At 40.8% G+C, this 27413-nt stretch overlaps 1 protein-coding gene and 1 pseudogene across 3 annotated transcripts in view; one reads left to right on the forward strand and one right to left on the reverse strand.

The window, feature by feature from the left end:
• SSH2 (slingshot protein phosphatase 2) overlaps positions 1–27413 on the reverse strand; it is a 301444-nt gene that overhangs the window by 211691 nt on the left and 62340 nt on the right. The window contains exon 2 of one of the 3 annotated variants that reach the window (XM_024234586.3): positions 9173–9253. The exons of the other annotated variants lie outside the window; for them this stretch is intronic. Within the exon in view, the coding sequence (XP_024090354.1) occupies positions 9173–9253 (81 nt within the window). The remainder of the gene's footprint in view (positions 1–9172; positions 9254–27413) is intronic. 3 annotated transcript variants of the gene reach the window in all.
• LOC134760480 (large ribosomal subunit protein uL6-like) lies at positions 16159–16732 on the forward strand (annotated as a pseudogene).

A 27413-nucleotide genomic window follows, 5' to 3' on the forward strand; every position in this document is an offset into this window, starting at 1 on the left:
GGACTACTAAAAGTATTTGCCTCAAAGACTTGGATTCAACACTAAACTGTATAAAAAGCATTTAGCACAATGGGTGTCACATGGTAAGTACTCATAGTAAGGGGTCCTTCCCCTCACCCCACCCTTTCCAAAGGGTAAATTTTTCCCAAGCTATAATCTTAAAAATCTGAGAAAACCTCAACTCCTCCTGTTTTCCTTGCTCTCCCAAACCAAAATAAGAGGAAAATATACCTGAGCAGGACCTGCCTCAGATTATGGAAGCAAGATAACTCAACTAGTTGGAGCTTTTATTTGGTTAATTTTGCAAATTTGGCCGAGGCTCCTTGTTTCTGCCTACAAATTGTTTCACTGCCACTTTCTGCATTCTTTGAAACATGCCAGATGTTTCAAAAATACAACTCTGGTAAAAAGAGGGATCAGGAGCCTAGACCAACACAAATCCAGCACAGGAGAGCATGGTGTGTCTGAAGTATCATTTTAGATTCCTTTAGCCAAGGCATCAACTATGTGCAATTTACAATTAAATCACTGTGCTAAGAGCTATTGATAATATAAAGATGTATAAGAGAATATTTTTGACCTTTCAATAGCCATTCATGTACTTAAATAATATATTTTAGAAGTTGTCACAAGTTAGCCAAGCCACAAGCCAAATTAGGGATGGTGAAGAAAATGGAAGATGGTCAGGATGCCCACTTTTTCTTCTTCTTTTTCTCCAGAGCTGAAGTATGAACTTCATTATGTCTGCAGACAACAGTGGCACTGCCTTGACTCTGTTGAAGAGCTGGTGACATGAGGGAATCCTGCATCTGCCCTGCTCTCTACTTGGCACAGATAATGCGCCAGGCCCTCTAAGCACTTTACATAAGTTATCTCATTTAATTCTAACAACTCCATGGGATAGGTACTATTATTATTCCCATTTTATAGATAGGGGAAATGAGGCTTAGAGTGAAGTCACACAGTCAGTAAGTGGTGAAGCTGGGCTCTGACCCAGGTTGTCTGAACCTTGAACTTGAGCTCTTTAACTACTACATGATGCTGAGCCCTCTCTCTGATTCTGAAAGTCTGAGAGAGCCCTCTAAAGAGCATAGCCTGATAGCCACATCAAAATCACATGGTCAAGAAGTCGGGAAAGTGGTTATTCCTGGTGTGTGATGGCTGGGAGGGTGAGTCAGTAGTGACTGAAAGTAGCAAGGAGGGATTGGCAAAAGGGGGAAATAGTACTGGGGAGTTGTAATATTCCATTTCCTGATCTAGGTACAGGTTACATACTTTGTGATTGACCTGTGTTTGTGAAAACATCAGTTTGTGAAAATTCATTGTTATACATAAAAGCACAAGATAAGTACACTTTTCTGTATGTATATTTTACTTCAGTAAAAGTATAATACACAAAGTATAAAGTGATCTTTAATTATTTTTTCTTTACTCTAGCTCCCTAGCAATGTTGACACAGGAAGAGTAAGTCTTTATACCCTTTATACCTTATGGAAAAGACACGGAAAACTTTACCCTTCACTGATTTAAGTTTATACTAGATTTGGATTATCTCATTTCAGTATCTTGCTTTTAACAGAAGACTAGCCAAGGAATTTCACTGAATAGAAAGAATGTAAGTTAATTGTGTTGTACCTGAGTAATCAAATGCATACAGCCAACTCTTAAAAAACTGTAGTCTATCTCACATTTTATCCTGCTGCTCAAGGAACAGATGTTACAATGTTACAAATGTTGCAGATTAGATTTCTAATATGGAGGTGCAAAAATTAGCATAGCTAGAGTTAAACCAGTGTTCTTTTTCTGTTTTTTCTTTTCTTGAGACAGGGTCTCATTCTGTCACCCAGGCTAGAGTGCAGTGGCATAATCCTGGCTCACTACAGCCTCAACCTTCTGGGCTCAAGTGATTGTCCCATCTCTGCTTCCCGAGTAGCTGGGACTATGGGAGTGCACCACCCTCTTGGCTAATTTTTTTTTTTTTTTTTTTTTTTTTATAGAGACGGAGTTTTGCTTTGTTGCCCAGGCTGGTCTTGAATTCCTGAGCTTAAGCGATCCTCCCGCCTCAGCCTCCCAAAGTGCTGGGATTACAGGTGTGCACCACTGTCCCCAGCCCAAATCAGTGTTCTTAACCCTTGATTCACATTAGAATAATCCTGGAAGCATTTAAAAAATACCAATACCTGGGCCCTACTCACAGAGATCCTGATTTAACTGGATGGGGGTGAGACCCTGTTATTAATTGAAAAGATCATCAGAGCCAGGCACGGTGGCTCATGCCTGTAATCCCAGCACTCTGGGAGGCCGAGGCAGGTGGATCACCCGAGGTCAGGAGTTCAAGACCAGCCTGGCTAACATGACGAAACCCTGTCTCTACTAAAAATACAAAAATTAGCCGACTGTCATGGCAGGCACCTATAATCCCAGATACTCGGGAGGCTGAGGCAGGAGAATCTCTTGAACCTGGGAGGCAGAGGTTGCAGTGAGCCGAGATCATGCCACTGCACTCCAGCCTGGGAGACACAGCAAGACTCAGTGTCAAAAAAAAAAAAAAAAAAAAAAAAAAAATCATCAGGTGATTCTAATGGGCAGCCACAATGAGAACCACTGAATTAAATAAGGCTAATTTCAAAAATAGCCTTTGTACCCAAGATTACTACAAATCTTATTTCTCCTCAAATGTCACTCGAGCATAAGATTTTTAAAAGAAAATTATTTCTCATAATAATTATTCTGGGATAAAATCATTGAGCTATGCTTTCTTACATCTTATCCTGGAACAAAATAAGTTTAACCTCACATTCCTATTAGTGTAAATTTGCATCAGACCCCTTCCAAAGTAAAAAATAAGGATATTGTTCATGGTAAAACTATGTTTGCCACTAGCAACACTTTTTTATCTTTTGTCTGACGACGGGCCCTAACAATCTCTCTACAATGCAGCAGAGGTGATGCAGAAACAATTCAAGTAATCCTAAACTGCTGTGGGGCAGCTGTTTGCTATTGGCCAACTGGTCATTTGAAACTCATAATAAAACATCTTCTTAGCACCAAATTTCCCTTTTTTTCCCCTCTTTTTCTATTTGTGTATGTTGGCTACTGAAAGGTGTTCTGCAAATGAGTCTGAAAAAATAAACAGAAAATACACATGGTACAGATAGCAGAAACGAAGAGAGTAAATACAAATTATCAGGAATGACAGGACGTGCTTGCTGTAGGCTTAAACACCATCCCCACCTTCCAGCTAACCAGTTTGTTGTTGTATCTGGATGTTCATCCACTACTATCTTGTTTGTGCTTATAATCTCTAGAGATTTACAAAAGTAGATTTAATTACTATAGCAGGCTGGGTGCGGTGGCTCACACTTGTAATTCCAAAACTTTGGGAGGCCGAGGTGGGCGGATCACTTGAGGTCAGGAGTTCGAGACCAACCTGGCCAATATGGTGAAAGCCCATCTCCACTAAAAATAAAAAATAATTGTTAAAAATGAAAAAAATTAGCCAGGCATGGGTGGCGCACGCCTGTAGTCCCCGCTACTTGAGAGATTGAGGCATGAGAATCACTTGAATCCAGGAGGTAGAGGCTGCAGTGAACTGAGATCGTGCCACTGCACTCCAGCCTGGGTGACAGAGGAAGACTCAGTCTCAAGAAAAAAAAAAAAAATTACTATAGCAGTTTTCCTGGAAAACTAAGTGTAGTTTTCCTTTCTGAGCTAACCATTCATTGTTTTGATCATTCCAATACACTACATTCCAAAACTTAAAACATACAAGAACAGGATATCTCAGAAGAACCCTGAGAATTGAAGTCCTTTCTATCTTCAATCTATAAGGACTGGCTACTCCACATCAGGCCTTGAATTAGGGTTTACCCTAATGTTGATAACTTTTAAAAATTCTTAAATCCTTCATCTTGAACTTACTATTAGGCTAAATCTTCTATCTCTCTCAGGCCGTTTTTCCACTCCCCAAATGACTCCATGTTAAAAATCCCATAGAAGCTGATTATCAACAAGGATATTATATTCTGAGACACTGTCCTTCCCTAGAAGAGAATGCAGATCTATAGTCTAAAAATGTAAAAATATTCTAAACCAAATAATTCTTACATTTTAGACTTTCTTTGCATCTGCCTTTTCCACATTTGATTCTAGGGAGTGGCTTTTTCTTTTCTTTAATAACACAAAAGGCTAACATCTCTTCCTTTCACTGGGCTATTCAAACATAAAAGCTTTTTTTTGATTGCACAGAGTGTAATATTATATCCTTCAAGAATATAATAAATCAAGCAAAGGAATGAAACAGACCATAAAAATAGTATGACTATTCTATACATGACCTTCTGCCTGTTTGGTTGGGTAGGGGTTGGGGTGAGAAGACCAGGGAAATGAGATAAATAAGTTTTGTTTTTAGGAAATAAACTAATATAACAAATATTTCCTGACCACCAGGCTGGGGAAGAAATAGCCCTACAATGGTAAATGAATCCAGTTGTTCCTAGGTGACCACCCATAAGCACAATAATTGGAATCCCAGCTCATCCAGAGCTTCTTCCTCCTTTTAGGTAGGATAGCAGTGGGTACAGGGGAGGGAAATGAAGAGAAGCCTCAGGAGTCTCAGTGCCTGTTGCAGTCACTAGCATCCCAACATGCTCTAGTCACTGCCTACATTCCTTCTTATCTGAAGCCAAGGTGAAACTCCTGCAGCTAAAGCCAGTATCTTCTTTCTCTGTGACCTCTTCCAGTCACACTGTCACCTTTCTCTGGGGGCAGACAGATCCTCTCCCCACTATGGAGATCTCTAACAAACCTGTGCACAGTAGAGGGAGCAAGTAGCTGCTTCTATTATCTGGTTTCCTGGAGACTGAGTGGGATCAGAAAAGGGGCAGGGGCCTCTCTGCACTTCTGCCTTCTCTTCCAGGAAAGCCCCAAGAGATCTAAGGCAGCCAGCCCTCCAGCCAAATTGGCCTCCAGCCAAATTTGTTTCCACTTATCCAGATTTCTTCTCTTCTTCCCACATACTGCATGTAATGATTTTCTCCTCTCCTTTTCAGGGCTTTCCACGAATAGCCATAAAACTAATTTGTGAAGTGTAGACTATACTTTCTCTAAGGGCCCCTACTCCCCCCGGGCCCAGTGATTTGCACATGACTCAATCAACACTTGGTGAATGAATGCAGAAGCAAATGAATGAATAAAACTAACCAAAGTCCATACCTCTGTTATCCCAAAATTGAAGAGAAAGTTCTTCGATGATTGACTTTATCTTCTACTCTTCTTCTTTACATCAGTATTTCTACTTCAAATAGTTATCAAGATCCCATACCACTTCCTTTGCAGAAAACTAAGTAATGGAGATTTCAATCATTTTGCTCTGCAAATAACTGCCCCCCACCCCACCCCCAAGGTTAAGGCTTCAAATTACGAAGAAGCTCTTCAATTCCATTTGACATGGGGGTGGGAACAGGGAAGTGAGAAAAGGGGGAAAAAAAAAAGTGTGGGAAATATTCCCTGAACAAACTAAACAGGAGGAGGATCTAATACCTTTAAAAAGCCAGACAAGTACATGAAACAACTTTTGCCTCTTGAGGAAAAGATGACAACAAATCTGACTTAAATGAATGAAAGGCTTGGCAATAAAATAAAGCAACCCAGAGTAATCTGTAAATACATATACCCAACTAATTGTTTCTTTATGTTTTTTGGAGACAGAGTCTGACTCTGTTGTCCAGGCTGGAGTGCAATGGCGTATCCTCCCACCTTAGCCTCCCAAGTAGCTAGGACTACAAGTATGTGCCACCATGCCCGGCTAATTGTTTTATTTTTTGTAGAGACAGGGTCTCGCTGTATTTCCCAGGCTGCTCTTGAACTCCTGGGCTCAAGTGATCCTTTTGCCTTGGCCTCCCAAAGTGTTGGGATTACAGGCATGAGCCACCGTGCCTGGCCTCAACTAATTGTTTCTAAGGGAGAAAAACCATTAAAACTAAAGTTACCTTTTCCCCATGCATCCAACTTCATGAAAATATTCTTCCTGTAGATTCCCATGCGCTAGTCTCTGAGACAAAATCAGTCGAAACAATATGCCAGTATAATAAGTCCAGAGGACTCCACTGCAAACTGAACAAAATAATTTTTTTTTTTTTGAGATGGAGTCTTGCTCTATTGCCCAGGCTGGAGTGCAGTGGTGCAATCTTGGCTCACTGCAACCTCCACCTTCTGGGTTCAAGCATTTCTCCTGCCTTGGCCTCCCAAGTAGCTGGGACTACAGGCATGCACCACCACGCCCGGCTTTTGTATTTTTAGTAGAGACGGGGTTTCACCATGTTGGCCAGGCTTTCTCAAACTCCTGACCTCAAGTGATCTGCACACCTCAGCCTCCCAAAGAGCTGGGATTACAGGCATGACCCACCGTGCCCAGCCTGAACAAAATAAATCTTATAGGATACCATATAAGGAGACTGGTACATATTCCATTAAGGAGGTTGCCCACTGGTGATGAGCTCATGATGGCTATCAGTTGAGATTTGATGTCAGCACTGCTCCTGCTTATCACACAACACTGGACAAAGATTCTAACCTTTCACCCTCAGTTTGTCATCTGCAAAATACTGATAATAAGTGTTCACATGGATTCATCAGTTAACGTTTGCAAGCACTAGGAAAATGAGCACCACTCCAGCTATTAATGAATCACAATAACTTAACTCATGCCATTCCAGATTCATCAACACTGAATGAAGTGCAGTTGCGTAAATAAATAGGTGAATGACGTCCTGAAATGGTAACTGCATTCACTGTGACATGAAGATGAGGAAGCCAGCCTAAGTGCAGGTAGTAATATGGTGATATACTTCAGACACATCTTACTTCAAGAGATAGTTTCCATTAGTGAAACTTCAACAATATTGATGGAGTGCTACTATGAGCAATAAATATCCTGATACAGACAGAATTCATTTTTTATGGTCAAGGTTTGTAGAACCTAGTTTTAGTGACAGCTACCTGTTGGAAGAGATGAAGTCAAGTAAAATTATAGAAAACAATCAAATCTGTAAAAAAAAATACAGTTTTGTATGGTCGAGTTGTGCAGAAACCCTTTTGGTTATATTTCTTAAAAGGAGAGAGATCCAGTATTAAGATCCCATATTTAGCTTTAAAATTAACCAAACTAAAAAATGCAATCTAAAAAAATTTTATATGTGTAATAATGGCTATAAGAATGTCTTGTACAATTTATATATTATTGACAAAAGTCAACACAACTACTGAACAGAATATATCCTTAGTACAAAAAAAAAAAAAAAAAATACAGTTTTGAAATGTGTTATAATTCGGTTTATATAAACTCTACTTTTTTAAATTTGTGAAGTAGGATTCATTCTATACCAAGACACAGAAAAAAAATGTCCAAGTGGGAAAAAGGTTTGCTATGTTTCTAAACTTTAGTTTGATACAAGGCCATCTTGAACCTCTCATAAAATAGGGGGGAAAAATTCCAAGAGCAGCCCAGTCTCCTATGGGTATAACAGTCCAAAAATATGCTTGAATAAAGTCTTTCCTCACAGTGCCATCCCTACTCTGCACAAGCTTCGCAGTAAAGGGCAGTACACCTTAAAAAAAATCAGGTTGTCACCAAGTCTTCAACTTAGAGCCAGTGAGAAGCAAATAGATAAAAATGTCAGGCATCTGGGCTGAAAGGAGAAGCAGAGGGCAAAGACCAGGGCCTCTCACAAAGAGCTGGTCCTCTCTATTTCTAATTTTCATTAATACAACTGGGATGGTGTCTGCATTTTTGTAGCCGACCCCCTCAGGTTTTTTTTTGGGGGGGGCACTCAATAGAAGACAGTTATCTAAATGATAGTTGGAGAGCTCATTAATTTTCCTGACCCACAACTCTTCCCTTCACTTCCCTCCAAAATACTTCCAACATCCCTTTAAGGTAGAACAATGTGTATGAACTAATGAGGCAAGAGTCCAGCAGGACTTGTTTTCTGGACACAACACTGCTGAACAAAGTAGGATCTGTTCCAGATGGGATAAGGTGAAGAAACTTGCCAAAACCAGCAGATTGTGACAAGGGCAATCCCTGGCTGCCCTCATTGCTCATTAGCATGGACACTCCCACCAGCATCATGACAGTTTACAAATGCCATGGCAATGACCCAGAAGTTACTGCCCCTTTCCTAGAAAGTTCTAAATAACCCACCCCTCAATTTGCATTAACCTGCCCCTTAATTTACATGTAACTGAAAGTGGGTATAAGCAAGTATATATACAGTTGCCAAGAGCCCACACGTTGCAGACTCTGGGTACACTACCTATGAGTTAGTGCTGTTCCACAAGGAGCAGTACTGTTCAATAAAAGATTGCTGTCTAACACCACTGGTTTGCCCTTGATTTCTTCCCTGGTGAAACTAAGAACCCTTCTGGGCTAAGCCCCAATTTGGGGGATTACCTGTCCTGCATCACTACTAGGCCATTCAATGCTCAGGGGGAAGTTCACTTATATCTCAGGATATATTGAGAATTTCCACTGCTCATTGCAACACACAAAAATAAGTTAATTTAAGTTGTTCTCTAACTTCAGCCTGACTCTGTGGGTAAGTAAGCTGGAGGTCAGATGGGATAAGTAAAATTTATAACATCCTTTATAGTTAGATAAAGTTCTACATTTAAGATGATCAGGTTGGGTTTCCAGTCCAGTGATTATAACACTATTTGGCTTAACATTATCAATAGCTAAGACATGTGAGGCCTATGTATGTGAGGAATAAAGGCCCTATGGCAGCACCAATACCAAGCAGTTGTCACAGGGAAAAAAATAATACTATTGACCATTAAAAAAATGTGTACATGAGGGGAAAAAAATCCCACAAAAACAGTCACATTCTTTATTGAAGGAGACTCACTCAAGGTTCCAAGATGCCACATTTTTTCTACTTCAATAAATAAGTTTTGAGTGGTCATTGCCATGGCATTATGCATATAAATGTACCATACTGTTTATATATACACTCATTCTAAGCCACCTATTTGCCTTCCCAGACTATTTGGCTGAATGGGGTCAAATAAATAAAATAATAGGCACTATATCAGTTGCATTTAATAGCCAAATTTACCCAAGAAGATTTTACTTGAATCATCAAAGTCTGTATAAAAACATATACCTACGTACATTGGAATCACTAAAGATTTCTGATTCTTCACATTCACAGCAAAGTAATGCTGCTGATTCACTGTCTTCCAAATGAGAGCTCTGTAATACAAACAAGATCATTTCAGAGATCCAAACGAATGGGCTCATAAGCACAAGGGGAAAAGCAAGCCGAAATCACTGAGTCAGTGGTGTTAGCTCACAGGTGAGAAGCTGCAATTCTGATTAGTGATGGCTATTTTGAGAGAATACCGCCAACAAGGTGACTGGTTAGTTGATTGAGGAATGCTTGATCAACTGAAGCATTTCCTATGGTTTCCCGATTTGGGGAAAGCGCCAGCACATCTTTTTCTGTAAAGTTGGTGCTGCTAGCCGGGCACAGTGGCTCACGCCTGTAATCCCAGCACTTTGGGAGGCCGAGGCGGGAGGATCATAAGTTCAGGAGATTGAGACTATCCCGGCTAACATGGTGAAACCTGGTTTGTACTAAAAATACAAAAAATTAGCCGGGTGTGGTGGCCGGCGCCTGTAGTCCCAGCTACTCGGCAGGCTGAGGCAGGAGAATGGCGTGAACCTGGGAGGCTGAGCTTGCAGTAAGCCGAGATCGCGCCACTGCACTCCAGCCTGGGCGACAGAGCGAGACTCCGTCTCAAAAAAAAAAAAAAAAAAAAAAAAGATGGTGCTGCTAATCCTTTATAGTATGTATTCTGAACTCTTCTCAGACTGGGGATAGATTTGTGTTCACTTATCTTCACATCCAAAGATACACATTTGATGTATTTGTTTAGAGATAGGCTATAGAATATAGCATAGGGCCTGATTAGGGGATCTAACTCTTAGCCTAGCCTCATTAGCTCTCTGCTGCCAAGTGTTCATATGAGCCAAAAGACAGGCCGGGCACAGTGGCTCATGCCTGTTAATCCCAGCACTTTGGGAGGCTGAGGCAGGCAGATCACCTGAGGTTAGGAGTTTGAGACCAGCCTGGCCAACTTAGTGAAACCCTGTCTGTACTACAAAAAAAAATATATATATATATATACACATATATATACATATACATATATATGTATATTATATATGTATTATGTGTGTGTGTGTGTATATATATATATGTATTAGCCGGGCATGGCAGTGTGCACCTGTAATCCCAGCTACTGGGGAGGCTGAGGCAGGAGAATCGCATGAACCCAGGGGGCGGAGGTTTCAGTGAGCTGAGATCACGCCATTGCACTCCAGCCTGGGTGACAGTGCAAGACTCCGTCTCAAAAAAAAAAAAAAAAAAAAAAAAGAGCCAGGAGACATGCCCTACCCAAGTCCCCCAACAGGTGCCAGAAAACAATTTAAAACCTTTTCTTCTGTTCTCTAATCTCTTTCTAAAAACCTGTCTAGAAGACAGACAAGGAAAATAAGACAAAGGAGTGAAATAATTAGCTGGTAACATAGGAGTATTTTTCCCTATGACTAACAACTCAAAAAAGGGAACAGAAAAGGCTCCAACTCTGACTCATTAGATTCTATTCAAATGTTTGCTGTTTAGCTAACAGCAGCTGGAAACTGAGTTATCCCTACGTGGATCATCGATGCATAAGCTTACGTCATTAAAACTTCTCACTACCAGTAGCTGAAACTTATAACTACTTTATAGCTATCCTAGTTGATTCCTACTTTAATTTTTCACAGGTAGGGCTGTTTCATCTGAAGTATACCCTCAGAGATAAGAGTTTTAGAGTGCAAATAAACTTAAAGAAAGTAAAGCTCAGAGTTACTCTTTCTGATAACAGCCTTGCTCCTGGTTTACTTCCTTCTCATTTTTTTTCTACTCTGACCCTTTGTCTACTTTTAGTTTTCTGTCTTAAAACCAAGTCTCATCTGGCATTGTCCCTCTCTCTTCCTCTTTTAGAAAATAATCAGAAATAACCAAATATTTAAAATCATTGTTGGCTGGGTGTGGTGGCTCACGCCTATAATCCCAGCACTTTTGGAGGCCGAGGCGGGTGGATCACGAGGTCAGGAGATCAAGACCATCCTGACTAACACGGTGAAACCCCGTCTCTACTAAAAATACAAAAAATTAGCCGGGTGTGGTGGCGGGAGCCTGCAGTCCCAGCTACTCGGGAGGCTGAGGCAGGAGAATGGCGTGAACCTGAGAGGTGGAGGTTGCAGTGAGCCGAGATTGCGCCACTGCACTCCAGCCTGGGCTACAGAGTGAAACTCAATCTCAAAAAACAAACAAACAAACAAAAATCATTGTTAAAAATCCTACAAATGTAAAGTCTTTTTAATTCTTGTTCTCTTATATTTTGGAGGGGGGAAAATAGGAACATTTACTCTCCATCTAGCTTAAAAAATATATAAAATATTTGAAGACTTCTGGAACTCGTACTAGGAAGGCTAAAGGCTTAATAATAAATATTTGAAAGAATTAAAATGGTAGAGATCAGAGCTGCTTTCAATCTTCCCAAGCGCTCATACTACAACAGATACTAATATAGATAATACTAAGCACATCAAAAGTGGCTTGTCATTGTCACAGTATAAAAACTAGAGAGAGGCCAGGCATGGTGGCTCACGCCTGTAATCCCAACACTTTGGGAGGTGGGTGGATCACCTGAGGTCAGGAGTTCAAGACCAGCCTGGCCAATGTGGTCAAATCCCGTCTCTACTAAAAATACAAAAAATTAGCTGGGTATGGTGGCAGGCGCCTGTAATCCCAGCTACTCTGGAGGTTGAGGCAGGAGAATCGCTTGAACCCAGGTGGTGGAGGTTACAGTGAGCCAAGGTCATGGCCATAGCACTCCAGCCTGGGCAATAAGAGCAAAACTCCATCTCGAAAAAAATTAATAATAATAATAATAATAATAATAAAAACTGGAGAGAGCTTGAGCCCAGGAGTTGGAAACCTGCCTGGGCAACATAGTAAGACCCCATCTTCATGACACAAAAAATAATAATAATAATCAGCCAAGTATGGTGGCACACCTCTGTAGGCCTGGCTAGTTGGGAGGCCGAGGTGGGAGGATCACTTGAGTTTAGGAGTTCAAGGCTTCAAGTGAGCCATAATTGTGCCGCTGCCATCTGGCCTGGGCAACAGAGCTAGATCCTGTCTCCAAAAACAAAACAAAACAAACCTGAAGAGAGAAAAGTACAAATTAAACCAAATTACACTAGTTAAGATGTTGCAGCTTTCATTCTTATAAATATTTCAGATGTCCACACTAGCTCTTTCAAAATGACCTTTCAGCCGGGCACGGTGGCTCATGCCTGTAATCCCAGCACTTTGGGAGGCCGAGGAGGGTAGACCACCTGAGGTCAGGAGTTCGAGACCAGCCTGCCCAACATGGTGAAAACCCATCTCTACTAAAAATACAAAAATTAGCCAGGTGTGGTGGCGCTCAATTGTAATCCCAGCTACTGAGGAGGCTGAGACAGAAGAATCACTTGAACCCGGGAGGTGAAGGTTGCAGTGAGCCAAGATCACGCTACCAGAATGGGTGACAGAGCGACACTCTGTCTCAAAGAAAAAAAAAATGACCTTTCAAGAAAGAGGTCCTGTAACTCCACTTGCATTCCTAAAGTTATTTTAAGACTTTATATATATATTCATCAACTGAAACAATTCATTAAGATACAAGGTATCCATTAAAATGGGCTGATGGCATTACAACATAGTTGGTTCATGGAACAAGTGTTTACTTGCAACCAACATATTTAGTTCTAAATTAAATTGTGAGAAACCTAAAGGAAGACAAAGGACAAAGGTCAAGTTCATTTCCCTACCTTCTGAGACCTGGTAATTTTTTTTTTTTTTTTGAGACGGAGTCCTGCTCTGTCACCCAGGCTGGAATACAGTGGCGCAATCTCGGCTCTCTGCAACCTCCGCCTCCTGGGTTCAAGCGATTCTCCTGCCTCAGCCTCCCGAGTAGCTGGGACTACAGGCGCGTGCCACCACGCCGGCTAATTTTTTGCATTTTTAGTAGAGATGGGGTTTCATCGTGTTAGCCAGGATGGTCTCTATCTCCTCACCTCGTGATCCACCCACCTCGGCCTCCCAAAGTGCTGGGATTACAGGCGTGAGCCACCATGCCCAGCCAAGACCTGGTAATTCTAATTCCTGAATTGTTTCCGGGTTCTGCAGAGTGAACAGTGTTTCTCATGAGTATATGGCTTATTCCAAGATTGCAAGGTCGAATTAATATTTAGGACCTCTACTAAACTACACAATTATTTAAATAGATGCTAAAAAGCTTTGACAAAATAGTCATTTCTGGTTTCAAACATTTTTAGTAAGCTAGGAATACAAAATGCAGCCTTAATTCACTGCAGAGATTTTTTTTTTTTTTCCAGAGTCTCACTCTCTGTTGCCCAGGCTGGAGTGCAGTGGCGCGATCTCTGCTCACTGCAGCCTCCGCCTCCCGGATTCAAGTGATTCTCCTGCCTCAGCCTCCCGAGTAGCTGGGACTACAGGTGTGCACCACAATGACGGGCTAATTTTTGTATTTTTAGTAGAAACAGGGTTTCACCATGTTGACAAGGATGGTCTCTATCTCCTGACCTTGTGATCCGCCCACCTCGGCCTCCCAAAGTGCTCGGATTACAGGCATGAGCCACCGTGCCTGGCCTAGGTGGGCTTAATTATACATAGCACCTCTCAGTGGTAGGCCTTTACCTCAACCTCATTGCCTGAATTTCATATTGTAAATTCCCTCAATGTTTCTTCTAGCATGAAGATAGTGATCTTTCCCAGTTTGTAGTGCAGACACCAATTCTCTTTTCTTTATTTTCTTCTTTCGCATGTCCCTTTGGCAGGAATTTTGAGGAGGGCAAAGTCAAACTCATATTCTTGCATTGGATGTATCAAGCCCAAATCTTAACTAAACTGAGTTCATATCCTGGTTCTGCCACTTACTAGCAGTGTGATTTTGAGCACATTCCTTAATTTCTTTGAGCTCAATTTCCTCATCCATAAAAATGGGCACAACAATAACATCTATCTATTAGGGTTGTTGGAAAGATTGTATGACAGACAACATAAGAAAAGCATTTAGAGACTTAGAGCCAGGTGTGGTAACATGTGCCTGTAGTTCTAGATACTCAGCCGCTCTAGAGGCTGATGTGGGAGGACTTGAGCCTGGGAGTTCAAGTCCAGCCTGCACAACATAGCAAGACACCTGTCTCTACCAAAAAAAAAGTAATTAAAAAAAACACTTAGAATAACTTAGCTTCTGATGTTGCCACTATTACTGTTGCTTCTAATAATAATAATAATAAATACTACTATAATAATATTAATCTCCTTCCTAGATGTAAAAGGCTTATATATTTGGGTTAAAATTTTCTTTCAAAGAAACTTTTGTCTTCAAGGGAAATTTTGCTTATATCAAGTCTTAAGTGTTTTTCATTCTTAAAGACAAAATCATATTCCCTACATAACCTGGAAGCAATTGAGCTCACAATGAGTCATTCATTGCCATTTATTGTACCCCTACTGTGTATTAAGCACTTTTCTGGGTGCTGAATTATTAGTAGCTAAGGTAAAACACCAAACAAAAAGGGAAAGGTAACTGAGCAGGTTACAAAAACAGTTTTTTGCTTTTTATGGGGATGCAAAAACTACAAAGATAGGATATGACTTGGGGAAACATGTCCCTTTAGCTAAGTATTGTGTGGAGAAAAACACGGGTTAAGATTGGTGGTAAGAAAAACATCTGCACCATAACAAGAAGTTTCAATCCAGAACACCTTCTAAGGAACAATTATAGTAATAAAATGTTGCAAATTTTTATATGGACTGTATGATGCAAGAACTCATGTACTAAGAAGGAGGTTTTCAAGAGTGTTAAAATCTAACTTGTGCAGTTACCCAACAATTTACAAGCAGAAGTCTTAAGAAATAATCCCACAAGAGGCCAGGCATGGTGGCTCACACCTGTAATCCCAGCACTTTGGGAGGCCGAGGCGGGTGGATCACCTGAGGTCAGGAGTTCAAGACCAGCCTAGCCAACATGGTGAAACCCCGTCTCCACTAAAAATACAAAATTAGCTGGGTGTGGTGGCAGATGCCCGTAATCCCAGCTACTCGGGAGGCTGAGGCAGGGGAATCACTTGAACCCAGGAGGCAGAGGTTGCAGTGAGCCGAGATTGCGCCACTGCACTCCAGCCTGGGAGACAGAGCAAAACTCCATCTAAAAAAAACAAAAAACAAAAAAAAAAACGAATAAATAATCCCACAAGAGTCAAAACCTGTTGCCCTGTTGTTACTGTTAAGTCTCTTTTACCCTATTCTTGTTATAGATTATATGGTTTTAAGGGCAGAGAACATTTACTATTTCTTTCCTCTTTCCTTTTTTCTTCCATCTTTCATCCTCTCCTTTTTTTTTTTTTTAATCTTTTTTTGTGGTTCTAAGTGAATACATTGCAGCTGTACTTAAAGAAACTAATGACTCTGAAAATGTACTATTTAGACATAGGCTGGGCATGGTGGCCCATGCCTGTAATCCCAACAATTTGGGAGACTGAGGCAGGCAGATCCCTGGAGCCCAGGAGTTTCAGACCAGCCTGGGCAACATTGGCAAAACCCCGTTCTCTACTAAAAATACAAAAAATTAGCTGGGCGTGGTGGCGTGCACCTGTAGTCCCATCTACTCAGGGGGCTGAGGTCGGAGGATCGCCTGAGCTCAGGAAGTTGAGGCTGCAGTGAGCTGAGATCACGCCATTGCACTCTGGCCTGCACAATAGAGTGAGATCCTGCCTCAAAAAATAAAAAGAAAAATATACTATCAGACATCAAACAATAAAATATATTTATACCCCAAAGCCCAGCAACTTTGGGAGTAAGAGCTTTTAATCCTTTAAAGGCCAAGACATACCCTGGCACTTAGGTATAACTGCATTGACAAAGCAATTTCATAGTCTGTGTCTGATCCAACTAAGGAAATTCTCTAAAGTCTTTGCTCAAATTATACATTTAAAAACAATTATTTCAATTCTTTCGTGTATCTCCTGAGAGAATGAAGACCACTCTTGGTGATCAGACTATTGACATTCCAGAAAATGCAGACATCACTCTGAAAGGATGCACAGTTATTTTGAAGAGCCCCAGAGGAAGTTAGGGAGGGACTTCAATTACATCAATGTAGGATGCATTCTCCTTGGAAAAGAAGAGGTGCTAGGTTGACAAATTATTGGGAAATAGAAAGGAAGTGGCTACTGCTTGCACTATTTGTAATCATGTACAGAACATGACCAAGGGTGTTACACTGGGCTTCCATTACAAGATGAGGTCTGTGCATGCTCCTTTCCCCATCAACTTAGTTTTCCAGGAGCATGGGTCTCTTGATGAAATCCAAAATTTCTTGGGTGAAAAATACATCTGGATGGTTTAGATAAGGCCGGGTGTTGCTTATTCAGTTATCTTAAGTCCAGAAAAATGTATTAATCCTTGAAGGAAATGACATTGAGTTTGTTTCAAATTCAACTGCTTTGATTTAGCAATCCACAACAGTTAAAAACAAAGATAACAGAAAACTTTCAGATGATCTATATGTCACTGAAAAAGGAACAGTTTAGCAGGCTGATGAATAAGATCTAAGAGTTGTCCAGCTACAGAAACAAGATACTGTATGGTTGCTAAGACCTGTTTGTGATATTTTAATGATGCATTAAAAGACCTCTATTACAGCTGGGCTTGGTGGTGCATGCCTATAGTCCCAGCTACGCAAGAGGCTGAGGCGAGAGGACCGTTTGAGCCCAGGAGGTTGAGGCTGCAGTGAGCCGTGATCCCACCACTGCACTCCAGCTTGGGCAACAGAGTGAGACTCTGTCTCAAAAAACAAAAACAAACAAACAAAACCCCCAAAAACAATTATTTTAGTATGTAACACATATATGTGGTAAACAACTAAGAAGGTGTCAAAGAGTATTTTTAAGTCTTCCTCCATCCCCGTCCTCCCACCTACCACAACCCCATTCCTAGAAGTAATCACTATGCCAGTTCCTAAGGAATCCTTTCAGGATTATTCTGTGTACATACAAGCATTGTGTGTGTAGATGTTCTTTCTCCATAATACACAAATGAAAGCACACTGCACCTATTTTTCTGCCCTTGCCTTTTAAACTTAGTATCTTTGTTTCACTATTTTTTAAAAAAACTACATAACATAAAAAATAATATAACATAAAATTTACCCATGATTCAATTACCTCCCACCGGTTCCCTCCCACAACATGTCGGAATTCAAGATTTGGGTGGGGACGCAGCCAAACCATATCATTCCACCCCTGGCCCCTCCCAAATCTCATGTCCTCACATTTCAAAACCAATCATGCCTTCCCAACAGTCCCCCAAAGTCTTAACTCATTTCAGCATTCTACTGGTACCAATTTACTGTATTAGTCCATTTTCATGCTGCTGACAAAGACATACCCAAAACTGGGCAATTTACAAAGAAAGAGGTTTAATTGGGCTTACAGTTCCATGTGGCTGGGGAAGCCTCACAATCATGGCAGAAGGCAACGAAGAGCAAGTCACATCTTACATGGATGGCAGCAGGTAAAGAGAGAGAGCTTGTGCAGGGGAACTCCTCTCTTTAAAACCATCAGATCTCATGAGACTTATTCACTATCATGAGAACAGCATGGGAAAGACTTGCCCCATGATTCTGTTACCTCCCACCAGAGTTTCCCTCCTATAACACGTGGGAATTCAATATGAGATTTGGGTGGGGACACAGTCAAACCATATCAACCATCTTAACTGATTTTTTTGAGACAGAGTCTTGCTGTCACCCAGGCTGAAGTACAGTGGCGTGATCATGGCTCACTGAAGCCTGGACCTCTCAGGCTCAAGCGATCCTCCCATCTCAGCCTCCCTAGTTGCTGGGACTAAAAATGAACACACCCAGGTAATTTTTAAATTTTTCTGTAGAGATGGGGTCTCACTATGTTTCCCAGAAAGGTTGCAAACTCCTGAGCTCAAACGATCCTCCTGCCTTGGCCTCCCAAAGTGTTGGCATAAGCCATCACACCCAGCCCCATCTTAACAATTGTTAACTGTACAGTTCAGTAGATTCACATTGTTGTAAAGTCAATCTCTAAAGCTTTTTCATCTCAAAGAACTGAATCTATATCCATCAAACAACTCTTCATTTCCCCCTATTCCAACCCTTAGCAACTACCACTCACTTTGTTTCTATGAGTTTTGACTGGTCTAGATAATTCATGTAAGTGGAATCATACAGTGTTTGTCTTTAACTGAGTTATCTTACTTAGCATAAGGTCCCCAAGATACATGCATGTTGTAGCATGTGTCAGAATTTCCCTCCTTTTTAAGCCTGAATAATATTCCATTGCACACATATATGACATTTTGTTTATCCATTCATCTGTTAAGACATTCATTTCATTGTTTCTGATTGCTGCATAACATTTCATTGTAAAGATGTCCCACGATTCAGTTAATCAGCCTCCTACTAATAGATTCAAGTTACTTACAATTAAACTCATTTTCTAATATGCTGTAACAAATTACCACAAACTTGATGGCTTAAACAACATACATTTATTATTTTATAGTCTAGAGGCAAGGAGTTCTAAAATCAAACAGTTGGCAGACCTATGTTCCTTCTGTAGGATCTAGGGGAATGTTACAGGCTAAATTGTGTCCCCCAAAATTCATATGTTTAAGTTTCAATCCCCAGTACCTCAGAATGTGGTTGTATTTGGAGACAGAGCCTTTAAAGAGTAATCAAACCTAGGGGCGGTTCCAATATGGATGGGCCTTAATCCAATATAGGTAGGCCCTAATCCAATATGACTCATATTCTCATGAAAAGAGATTAGGGCCACATGTAGTGGCTCATGCCTATAATCCCAGCACTTTGAGAGGCCAAGGCAAGAGAATCACTTGAGGCCAGGAGATGGAGACCAGCCTGAGCAACATAGCAAGATGCCATCTCTACAAAAAAATAAAAACAAAATAGCTGGGCATGCCTGTAGCCCTAGCTACTCGGGAGGCTGAGGCAGAAGGATTGCTTGAGCCCAGCAGTTCAAGTTTACAGTGAGCTATGATCACACCACTGCATTTTAGCCTAGATGGCAGAGCAAGACTCTGTCTCAAAAAAAAAATAAAAATAAAAATAAAATAGAAAAAGAGATTAGGACACAGATACATCCAGAGGAAAGACCATGTGAAAACAGAGGGAGAGGACAGCCTTCTACAGGCCAAGAAGGTCAGCCTCAGAAGAAATCAACCCTTGCCAACACACTGATCTTTGACTTTCAGCCTCCAAAACTAGGAGAAAATAAATATTTGTTATTTAAGCGATCAGTCTGTTTAAATGGCTTATACTTGTTATGGTAGCCCTAACTATTTTTAGGAGAATTCATTTCTTTGCCTTTTCTAGCATCTAGTAGCTATCTGCATTCTTTGGCTCATGGCCCCCTTCCTCTATCTTCAATATCGGTAAAGGTGGGTTGAGTTCTTCTTTTGTCACATCAATCTAACCTCCTTTCCTGGGTTCCTCTTCCACTTTTTTTTCTTTTTCTTCTTTTAACTTTTAAGTTCCTGGGTATATATGCAGTTTTGTTATATGAATAAACTCATGTCACAGGGGTTTGCTTTATAGATTATTTCATCATCCAGGTATTAAGCCTAGGACTCATTAGTTATTTTTCCTGATCCCCTCCTTCTTTGCACCCTCCACTCTCTGGTAGGCCCTGGTGTCTGTGTTCTCCTCTATGTGTCCATATGTTCTCATCATTTAGCTCCCACTTATAAGAACATGTGGTATTTGGCTTTCTGTTCCTGTGTTAGTTTGCTAAGGGTAACGGCATCCAGCTCCATCCATGCTCCTGCAAAGGACATGATCTTGTTCTTTTTTTATGGCTGCATAGTATTTCGTGGTATATATGTACCACATTTTCTGTATCCACTCTATCATCGATGGGCATTTAGGTTGATTCCATGTCTTTGCTGTTGTAAATAGGGCTGCAATGAACATATACATGCATGTGTCATTATGATGGAATGATTTATATTCCTTTGGGTATATACCCAGTAATGGGATTGTTGGGTCGAATGGTAGCTCTGTTTTTTTGAGATGGAGTTTCGCTCTTGTTTTCCAGGCTGGAGTGCAATGGCGCGACCTTGGCTCACTGCAACCTCCACCTCTTGAGTTCAAGCGATTCTCCTGCGTCAATCTCCTGAGTAGCTGGGATTACAGGTGCCCACCACCAAGCCCAGCTAATTTTTTGTATTTTTAGTAGAGATAGGGTTTCACCATGTTGACCAGGCTGGTTTTGAACTCCTGACCTCAGGTGATCCACCAGCCTTGGCCTCTCAAAGTGCTGGGATTATAGGCGTGAGCCAGCATGCCGGTGGTAATTCTGTTTTTAGCTCTTTGAGGAATTGCCACGCTGCTTTCCACAATGGTTGAACTAATTTACACTCCCACTAACAGTGTATAAGCATTCCATTTTCTCCACAATCTCCTCAGCATTTGTTATTTTTTGACTTTTAATAATAGCCATTCTGACTGCTGTGAGATGGTATCTCACTATGGTTTTGATTTGCATTTCTCTAATGATCAGTGATGTTGAGCTTTTTTTCATATGATTGTTGGCAACATGTACGTCTTCTTTAGAAAAGCATCTCTTCATGTCCTTTGCCCACTTTTTTTTTTTTTGAGACAGAGTCTCATTCTATCACCCAGGATGGAGTGCAGTGGTGCAATCTCAGCTCACTGCAACCTCTGCATCCTGGGTTCAAGCAATTCTCTTGCTCCAGCCACCGCGATTACAGGAGCGTACCAACATGCCCAGTTAATTTTTGTAATTTTTAGTATGGACAGAGTTTCGCCATGTTGGCCAGGCTAGTCACGAACTCCTGACCTCAAGTGATCCACCTGCCTTGGCCTCCCAAAGTGCTGGGATTACAGGCAAGAGCTACTGTGCTCAGTCTCCTTTGCCCACTTTTTTTCTTTTCTTTTTTGAGACAGAGTCTCGCTCTGTCCCCGAGGCTGGAGTGCAGTGGCATGATCTCAGCTCACTGCAACATACGCCTCCCAGGTTCAAGCAATTCTCATGCTTCAGCCTCCCAAGTAGCTGGGATTACAGGCATATGCCATGATGCCCGGCTAATTTTTGTATTTTTAGTAGAGACAGGTTTCACCATGTTGGCCAGGCCACTCTTGAACTCCCGACCTCAAGTGATCCTCCCACCTCAGCCTCCCAAAGTGCTGGGATTACAGGTGTGAGCCACCGTGTCCGGCCCTTTGGCCCACTTTTAAATGGAGTTTTTTGGGTTTTTTTTCTTGTATATTTGTTTAAGTTCCTTATAGATGTTGGATATCAGACCTTTGTCAGATGCATAGTTTGTAAACATTTTCTCCCATTCTACAGGTTGTCTGTTCACTCTGTTGATAGTTTCTTTTGCTGTGCAGAAGCTCTTTAGTTTAATTAGAGTCAACTTTTACTTCTTTGCAATTGCTTTTGGCATCTGTGTCATAAAATCTTTGCCTGTTCCTGTGTCCAGAATGGTACTGCCTAGGTTGTCTTCCAGGGTATTTATAGTTTTGGGTGTCCCTCTTCTACTTTAACAGCCTTTGTGACTGATTATGTTGCATCCTGCCCCGATAATCCAGGGTAATCTTCCTATTTTAAACTTAATTCCTCATTTACTATGTTAAGATAACATATTTACAGGTTCACAGCTGATTAGAATGAGGACTCTACTGAGGGCCATTATTCTGCCCACCACCATAATCTTCTTCTTCTTTTTTTTTTTCTTGAGACAGTCTTGCTGTGCTGTCCAGGCTAGAGTGCAGTGGTGTGATCTCGGCTCACTGCAACCTCTGACTGCTGGGTTCAAGCGATTCTCCTGCCTTAGCCTCCCAAGTAGCTGGGACTACAGGCGCCCGCCACCATGCTCGGCTTTGTATTTTTAGTAGAGATGAGGTTTCACTATGTTAGCCAGGCTGGTCTTGAACTCCTGACCTCATGATCCGCCCACCTGGGCCTCCCAAAGTGCTACAGGCATAAGCCACTGTGCCTGGCCCATAATCTTCGTCTTTGAAGGTTTTACTGGGGGGAAACAATTGTTTTCTAGAATCCAATATTTACACCAATAAACTGGGTAGCAAAAAATTAATTAAGTACAATGGGAAATACAACACTATAGTTATATACTTTGCACATGAAGAGGATCGCAAAAACTTAATATCAGCCACAGAATGTTTGAAATGGCTTTTTCTGGAGAGGTGATGATTTGGATTTAATCCACTCATAGTATTTTACATAGGCTTTTTTTGTGATAAATGGTACAGATTTGCAAATTGTCTAGTATTAGGGATACAATCTGTGGTTACTGAATTTAACTGAGTCAATTTGAAAATTTAAATCAGGATAAATTGAGTGGTTCCTTCTTCCAGGCATCCACAGTTCCTTGTGCACACATTTTCTAACTCTTAACTCACTACTGTAATTACTGCTATACAGGTTCTTTATCCCCCTCTGGACTATGAGCTTCTCAACTTCTATTGCCAGGGCCTGGCACACAGTAAACATTCAATAAATGTTCAATGAATAAGTGACTTAGTATTAGTTGTTGCAATTCTTCCTTGTTGCTATAAAAATAACATAAATTGAAGATAAGTTATAATCTTTGTATATAGGTATAATTAAGAGACCAACAGTCTTCACTCCCCTGAACACATGATATTTGTTCCTTAATTAGTAATAGTAGCAACAGCTCCTACTGGAAGAGCCAATTGTTACATGAAACACTGCCTCCCTTGGGCTCCAGATCAACATGGAGGCTTTAAGCCAAAAGAGCATCTTCATTTCTCAGAGCCTCTTAGCAGCTTGGCCTGTCAGTGGCTAAGAGAGTCAAGATACTCATGCCACATTACTCCCTAACTCTGGCCTGCAATTAGCCTATTTCATTTGCAAAGGTATTGCTGTTCTTCACTCATTGCACGTAACACACAACTGTGTTATGGTAAGCATCATAGGCTTGTTTCTCCTCTCACTGTGTCCTTTAGAAGGAACACATCTCTCAGTCCAAATCTCACCCATCCTTCAAAGCACCAGTCAAATCCCAGAATTTCAGGAGGCTTCAAAATGATGACTTCAGTCCCACTGAAGTAGGAGATCCCTTTCTGAACCTTCCTTGTGTAGGCAGGGGTTGGCAAACTATAGCCTGTGGGCCAAATGTGGCCCATGGTCTGTTTTTATACAGCCAGCAAGCTAAGAATGGCTTTTGCATTTTAAAAAGGATTGTTTGTTTGTTTTTTTTAAAAAAAGGACAAAGAATGTGCAACAGAGACCATATGTGGCTTTTGGCATCTTTAGGTGAGGCCTGAAATATTTACTAACTGGTCCTTAACAACAACAAAAAAAAGATTGCCAACTCCTGGCCTAGAGGACACAATTCAGCCTAATGATAAATTGCCCAGAACTGTTCTCTAATCTGTGCATAGTCTTGTCTCCCTATGGCAGTTTCTGTTGTCTACCCAACAGTCATCTCTAACCTCTTTTACCTACCAGTCCCAGTACTCAGACTGACAATGCCAAGTACCCGCCTTTTCAGCTTAGCCTCCCTGAAGCCCAGAACAGTCATATATCCTAATAGTGGTCTTCAAGGCTTGAGGACAAGTCTGCTGTGGGCTTGTGGGAAAAGTTTTCCACCTTGACAAAGGAGATTTGAGAAAACAAACTGCCCTTTCTATGCCTTTGGATGCAGTCATGCAGATTTGATATCTAGAGCTGTGACAGCCATTTTGTGACCTCAAAAAGAGAGGCCCAAGGACAAAAGGAAGTTAAAGATGGTAGAGCAAACAGACAGAACTCAGAACCTTGACAACTGCATTAATCACTGTATCAAGTCTGTAATTGCCTTCGTCCTGGCCTTCTCATCTTAAACATTATCTCACTTTTAATATGGTATTCTGGTACTTTCAAAAGAAAGAATCCTAAATCTATAAGTAGATTTTGTGTGCTTGGAGAATAAGTCCCACATCTTCTATGTCTGCACTTCTACAGATGCACAGGCGTGTAATTGTTGGGATCCAATTATTTTATGAATAACTACTTTGGATAAAATTTATCACCCTTAAACTTTGAAAAGATTCCTGAGTGTACAAAAGCAACTGAGGAGGCCAGATTCTATGAAAGTAACTTTGATGAACAGCTACCATAAGTAAAGCATTTCAGATTTATCTCATTCAATACTAGGCTGGGTGCGGTGGCTCACGCCTGTAACCCCTGCACTTCGGGAGGCCGAGGTGGGTGGATCACCTGAGGTTACGAGTTCAAGACCAGCCTGGCCACCATGATGAAACCCCATCTCTACTAAAAATACAAAAAATTAACTGGGCGTGATGGCAGGTGCCTGTAATCCCAGCTACTCAGGAGGCTGAGGCAGAAGAATTGCTTGAACCCAGGAGGCAGAGGTTGCAGTGAGCTGAGACTGTGCCATTGCACTCCAGCCTGGGCAACAGGAGCAAAACTCCATCTCAATAAATAAATAATAAATAAATAAATAAATAAATAAAATACTAAAACAACCCAGTAAGGTTACGCACTCCAAATTCACATGAATGAAGTCTAAGTGGCAGAGTAGAGATTTTAATTCAGGTCTCTTATAGATAGACTTTTTCACAATATCTCTCCTTGTCTTTCTAAGTCTTCTATTGCAACTAACAGTGATAAGATTTAAAGATTTTGCTTATCATTCTTTGAATGTTCACTTGATCACATCTCAGATCCCATACAAATGCCACATTACTTGTAGTTGCAAATTCACACCCTCACACAGAGATAATCTGAATATTTACTTAAAAAAAAAAAAAGAAACAACCCTGTCATCTCCTTGAGGTAGTTTTGTTTGTTTTTTGTTTTTGTATTTTTTCCCTTCTCTTTTTCTAATATAATCAGCTTCCTTAAAAGGGCATGTTTCTGAAATGAGAGAAAAAAATCCTCTAAGCAGTGATTCTCAGTGTGGGATCCTGACCAGCAGAATCACCTGACAACTTGCTAGGAATGCAAATTCTTGGGCCCCACCCCTGATCTACCAAATAAAAATCTGGTGTAGCGCCCAGAAATGTGTTTTTCACAAGCCCTCCAGGTAATTCAGATATAAATTAAAGTTTCAGAGCCACTGGTCCAAAGTATTTGCTTCTGTATATAGCACTTAAATCACTGCATTAAAACTAGAATGGTGGAATCATATCACTCCTATGAAAACAGATAAGCAGTGGGTTTCCAAATTCCAATGACTTCTCCAGGCACTGAAGAAACAGTTTCCCTACAACCAAATTGAAATAAGAAATAAACGTCTTCTCTATTATACATATTTGACTCAGATGCAAAAACAGACTTAATATTCTAAAATGGTAAGTCTACAATTAAAAGAAGTGTAAAGTAATTTCTGCAACTTAAGATTGATAAAGCACAACAATTAAATCACTGCAGCTGTGAGGAGAGATAACATTTATTTTAACATCAGAGCTTGGAGGGAAGAAAGAGAATCAGCAGTTTAAACTCAATTTGGAAATCAGAGATCCCCAGCAGGAAAGCTTTACAACCCAGTTTCCTATCCAGTCTATAAAATAAAGAGGGAGGACTTGGGATTCAACCTCTCCTTGGTAGATAATTTGCTGAGAGTAAAAACGCACTGTATCATTTGTCAGGGCTCTAAGGAACTTCTAACCCTAGTTTAAGGAAGAATCATGGATACCAAGAATAAATCAGAAATACTCTAAAAAATCATTCCTTGAAGGGGAAGAAGACTTTGCTGACCTTAATTCCTATCACAGATTTCACTGAACCCAAATGGGGTTTGGTTTCATAATTTAACCTATAAAAGACAGAAATAGTTGAAGCTGAAGAAAAATAACAATGGGACCTGGAACAAAGTCTAATTGTGATTAATTAAAAATTAGTGTCTTCTAAAGACTACCAGAAGATGAAGAACAATAAATTTACAAATATCAGAAATAAGGGAGCAGGCTGGGCGTGGAGGCTCACACCTGTTATCTCAGCACTTTGGGAGGATGAGGCAGGCGGATTACCTGAGGTCAGGAGTTCGAGACCAGCCTGGTCAACATGGTGAAACCCTGTCTCCACTAAAAATACAAAAAATTAGCCAGGCATGGTGGCGGGTGCCTTGCAGTCCCAGCTACTCAGGAGGCTGAGGCAGGAGAATCGCTTGAACCGAGGAGGCGGAGGCTTCAGTGAGCCTAGATCATGCCACTGTACTCCAGCCTGGGTGGCAGAGTGAAATTCCGTCTCAAAAAAAAAAAAAAAAAAAAAAAAAAAAGAAAGAAAGAAAAGAAGGGAGCAAAGGAGACTATGCTGGAAGAATTTGAAACCAGTTTAGAAAAATCAATTAACTGGAAACAAGCAGTACAAAGATCATTTAGAAATTTATATGTAGATATTGAATTATGTTTTCTCACAGAAACATTCCTAACTAATGCTTGGATTCCTAAACTAGCACCTGATAGCAAAACTACCAAAAGCAAAGTGGGGTTATCTCCAGTGAGATGCAAAAGCAGTCATTCATATGTACAGCTTATTCAGTTTATATAGAGGGCTGCTACTTGTATTTGATCAACACCTATATAGTGCAAAATGCACACTAAGTTAGGTACTATGACAGATTCTGAGAAGTAATCATCCACAAAAAAGAACAAGTTAATAAACAAGTTTATACAGACAGGGAAAAGCCAAGGAGCCAGTGGTAGATGTTCACTCCTGTCTGAAAACCCATGAAAAGAACAATGAGAAAAACATGGCAACAGCATCTCAGAACTTCTAGACCTAGAGTATCAGGACACAAAAGAGAAGCTCTTGGAGTTATGTGTCTAGTTGCTAATTAAATGACCGAGGAGAATTGAAATGGAAATTCATAGAGAGGCTGGTTTGTCTCTCCTTAGGCAAACCAATTATTCTATTATTTTCCATTTTGGGTTAGGCTTCTGCTATTAAGTTAGCTGCTTATTTCCCTCCTGTTCTGTGTAGGAGTTTTATTTATTTTATTTTTATTTTTAGAGACAGGGTCTCGCTCTGTTGCCCAGGCTGGAGTGCAGTAGTGCCATATCGGCTCACTGCAAACTCATCACCAGGGCTCACATGAGCCTTCCATCTCAGTCTCCTGAGTAGCTGAAACTACAGGCCATGTGCCACCATGCCCAGCTAATTTTTTGATTCTTTTTTTTTTTGGTAGAAATGGGATCTCCCTGTTGCCCAGGCTGATTTCAAACTC

Source organism: Pongo abelii, chromosome 19, assembly GCF_028885655.2.
Source record: "Pongo abelii isolate AG06213 chromosome 19, NHGRI_mPonAbe1-v2.0_pri, whole genome shotgun sequence".
In the NCBI taxonomy this organism is placed as follows: Eukaryota; Metazoa; Chordata; class Mammalia; order Primates; family Hominidae; genus Pongo; species Pongo abelii.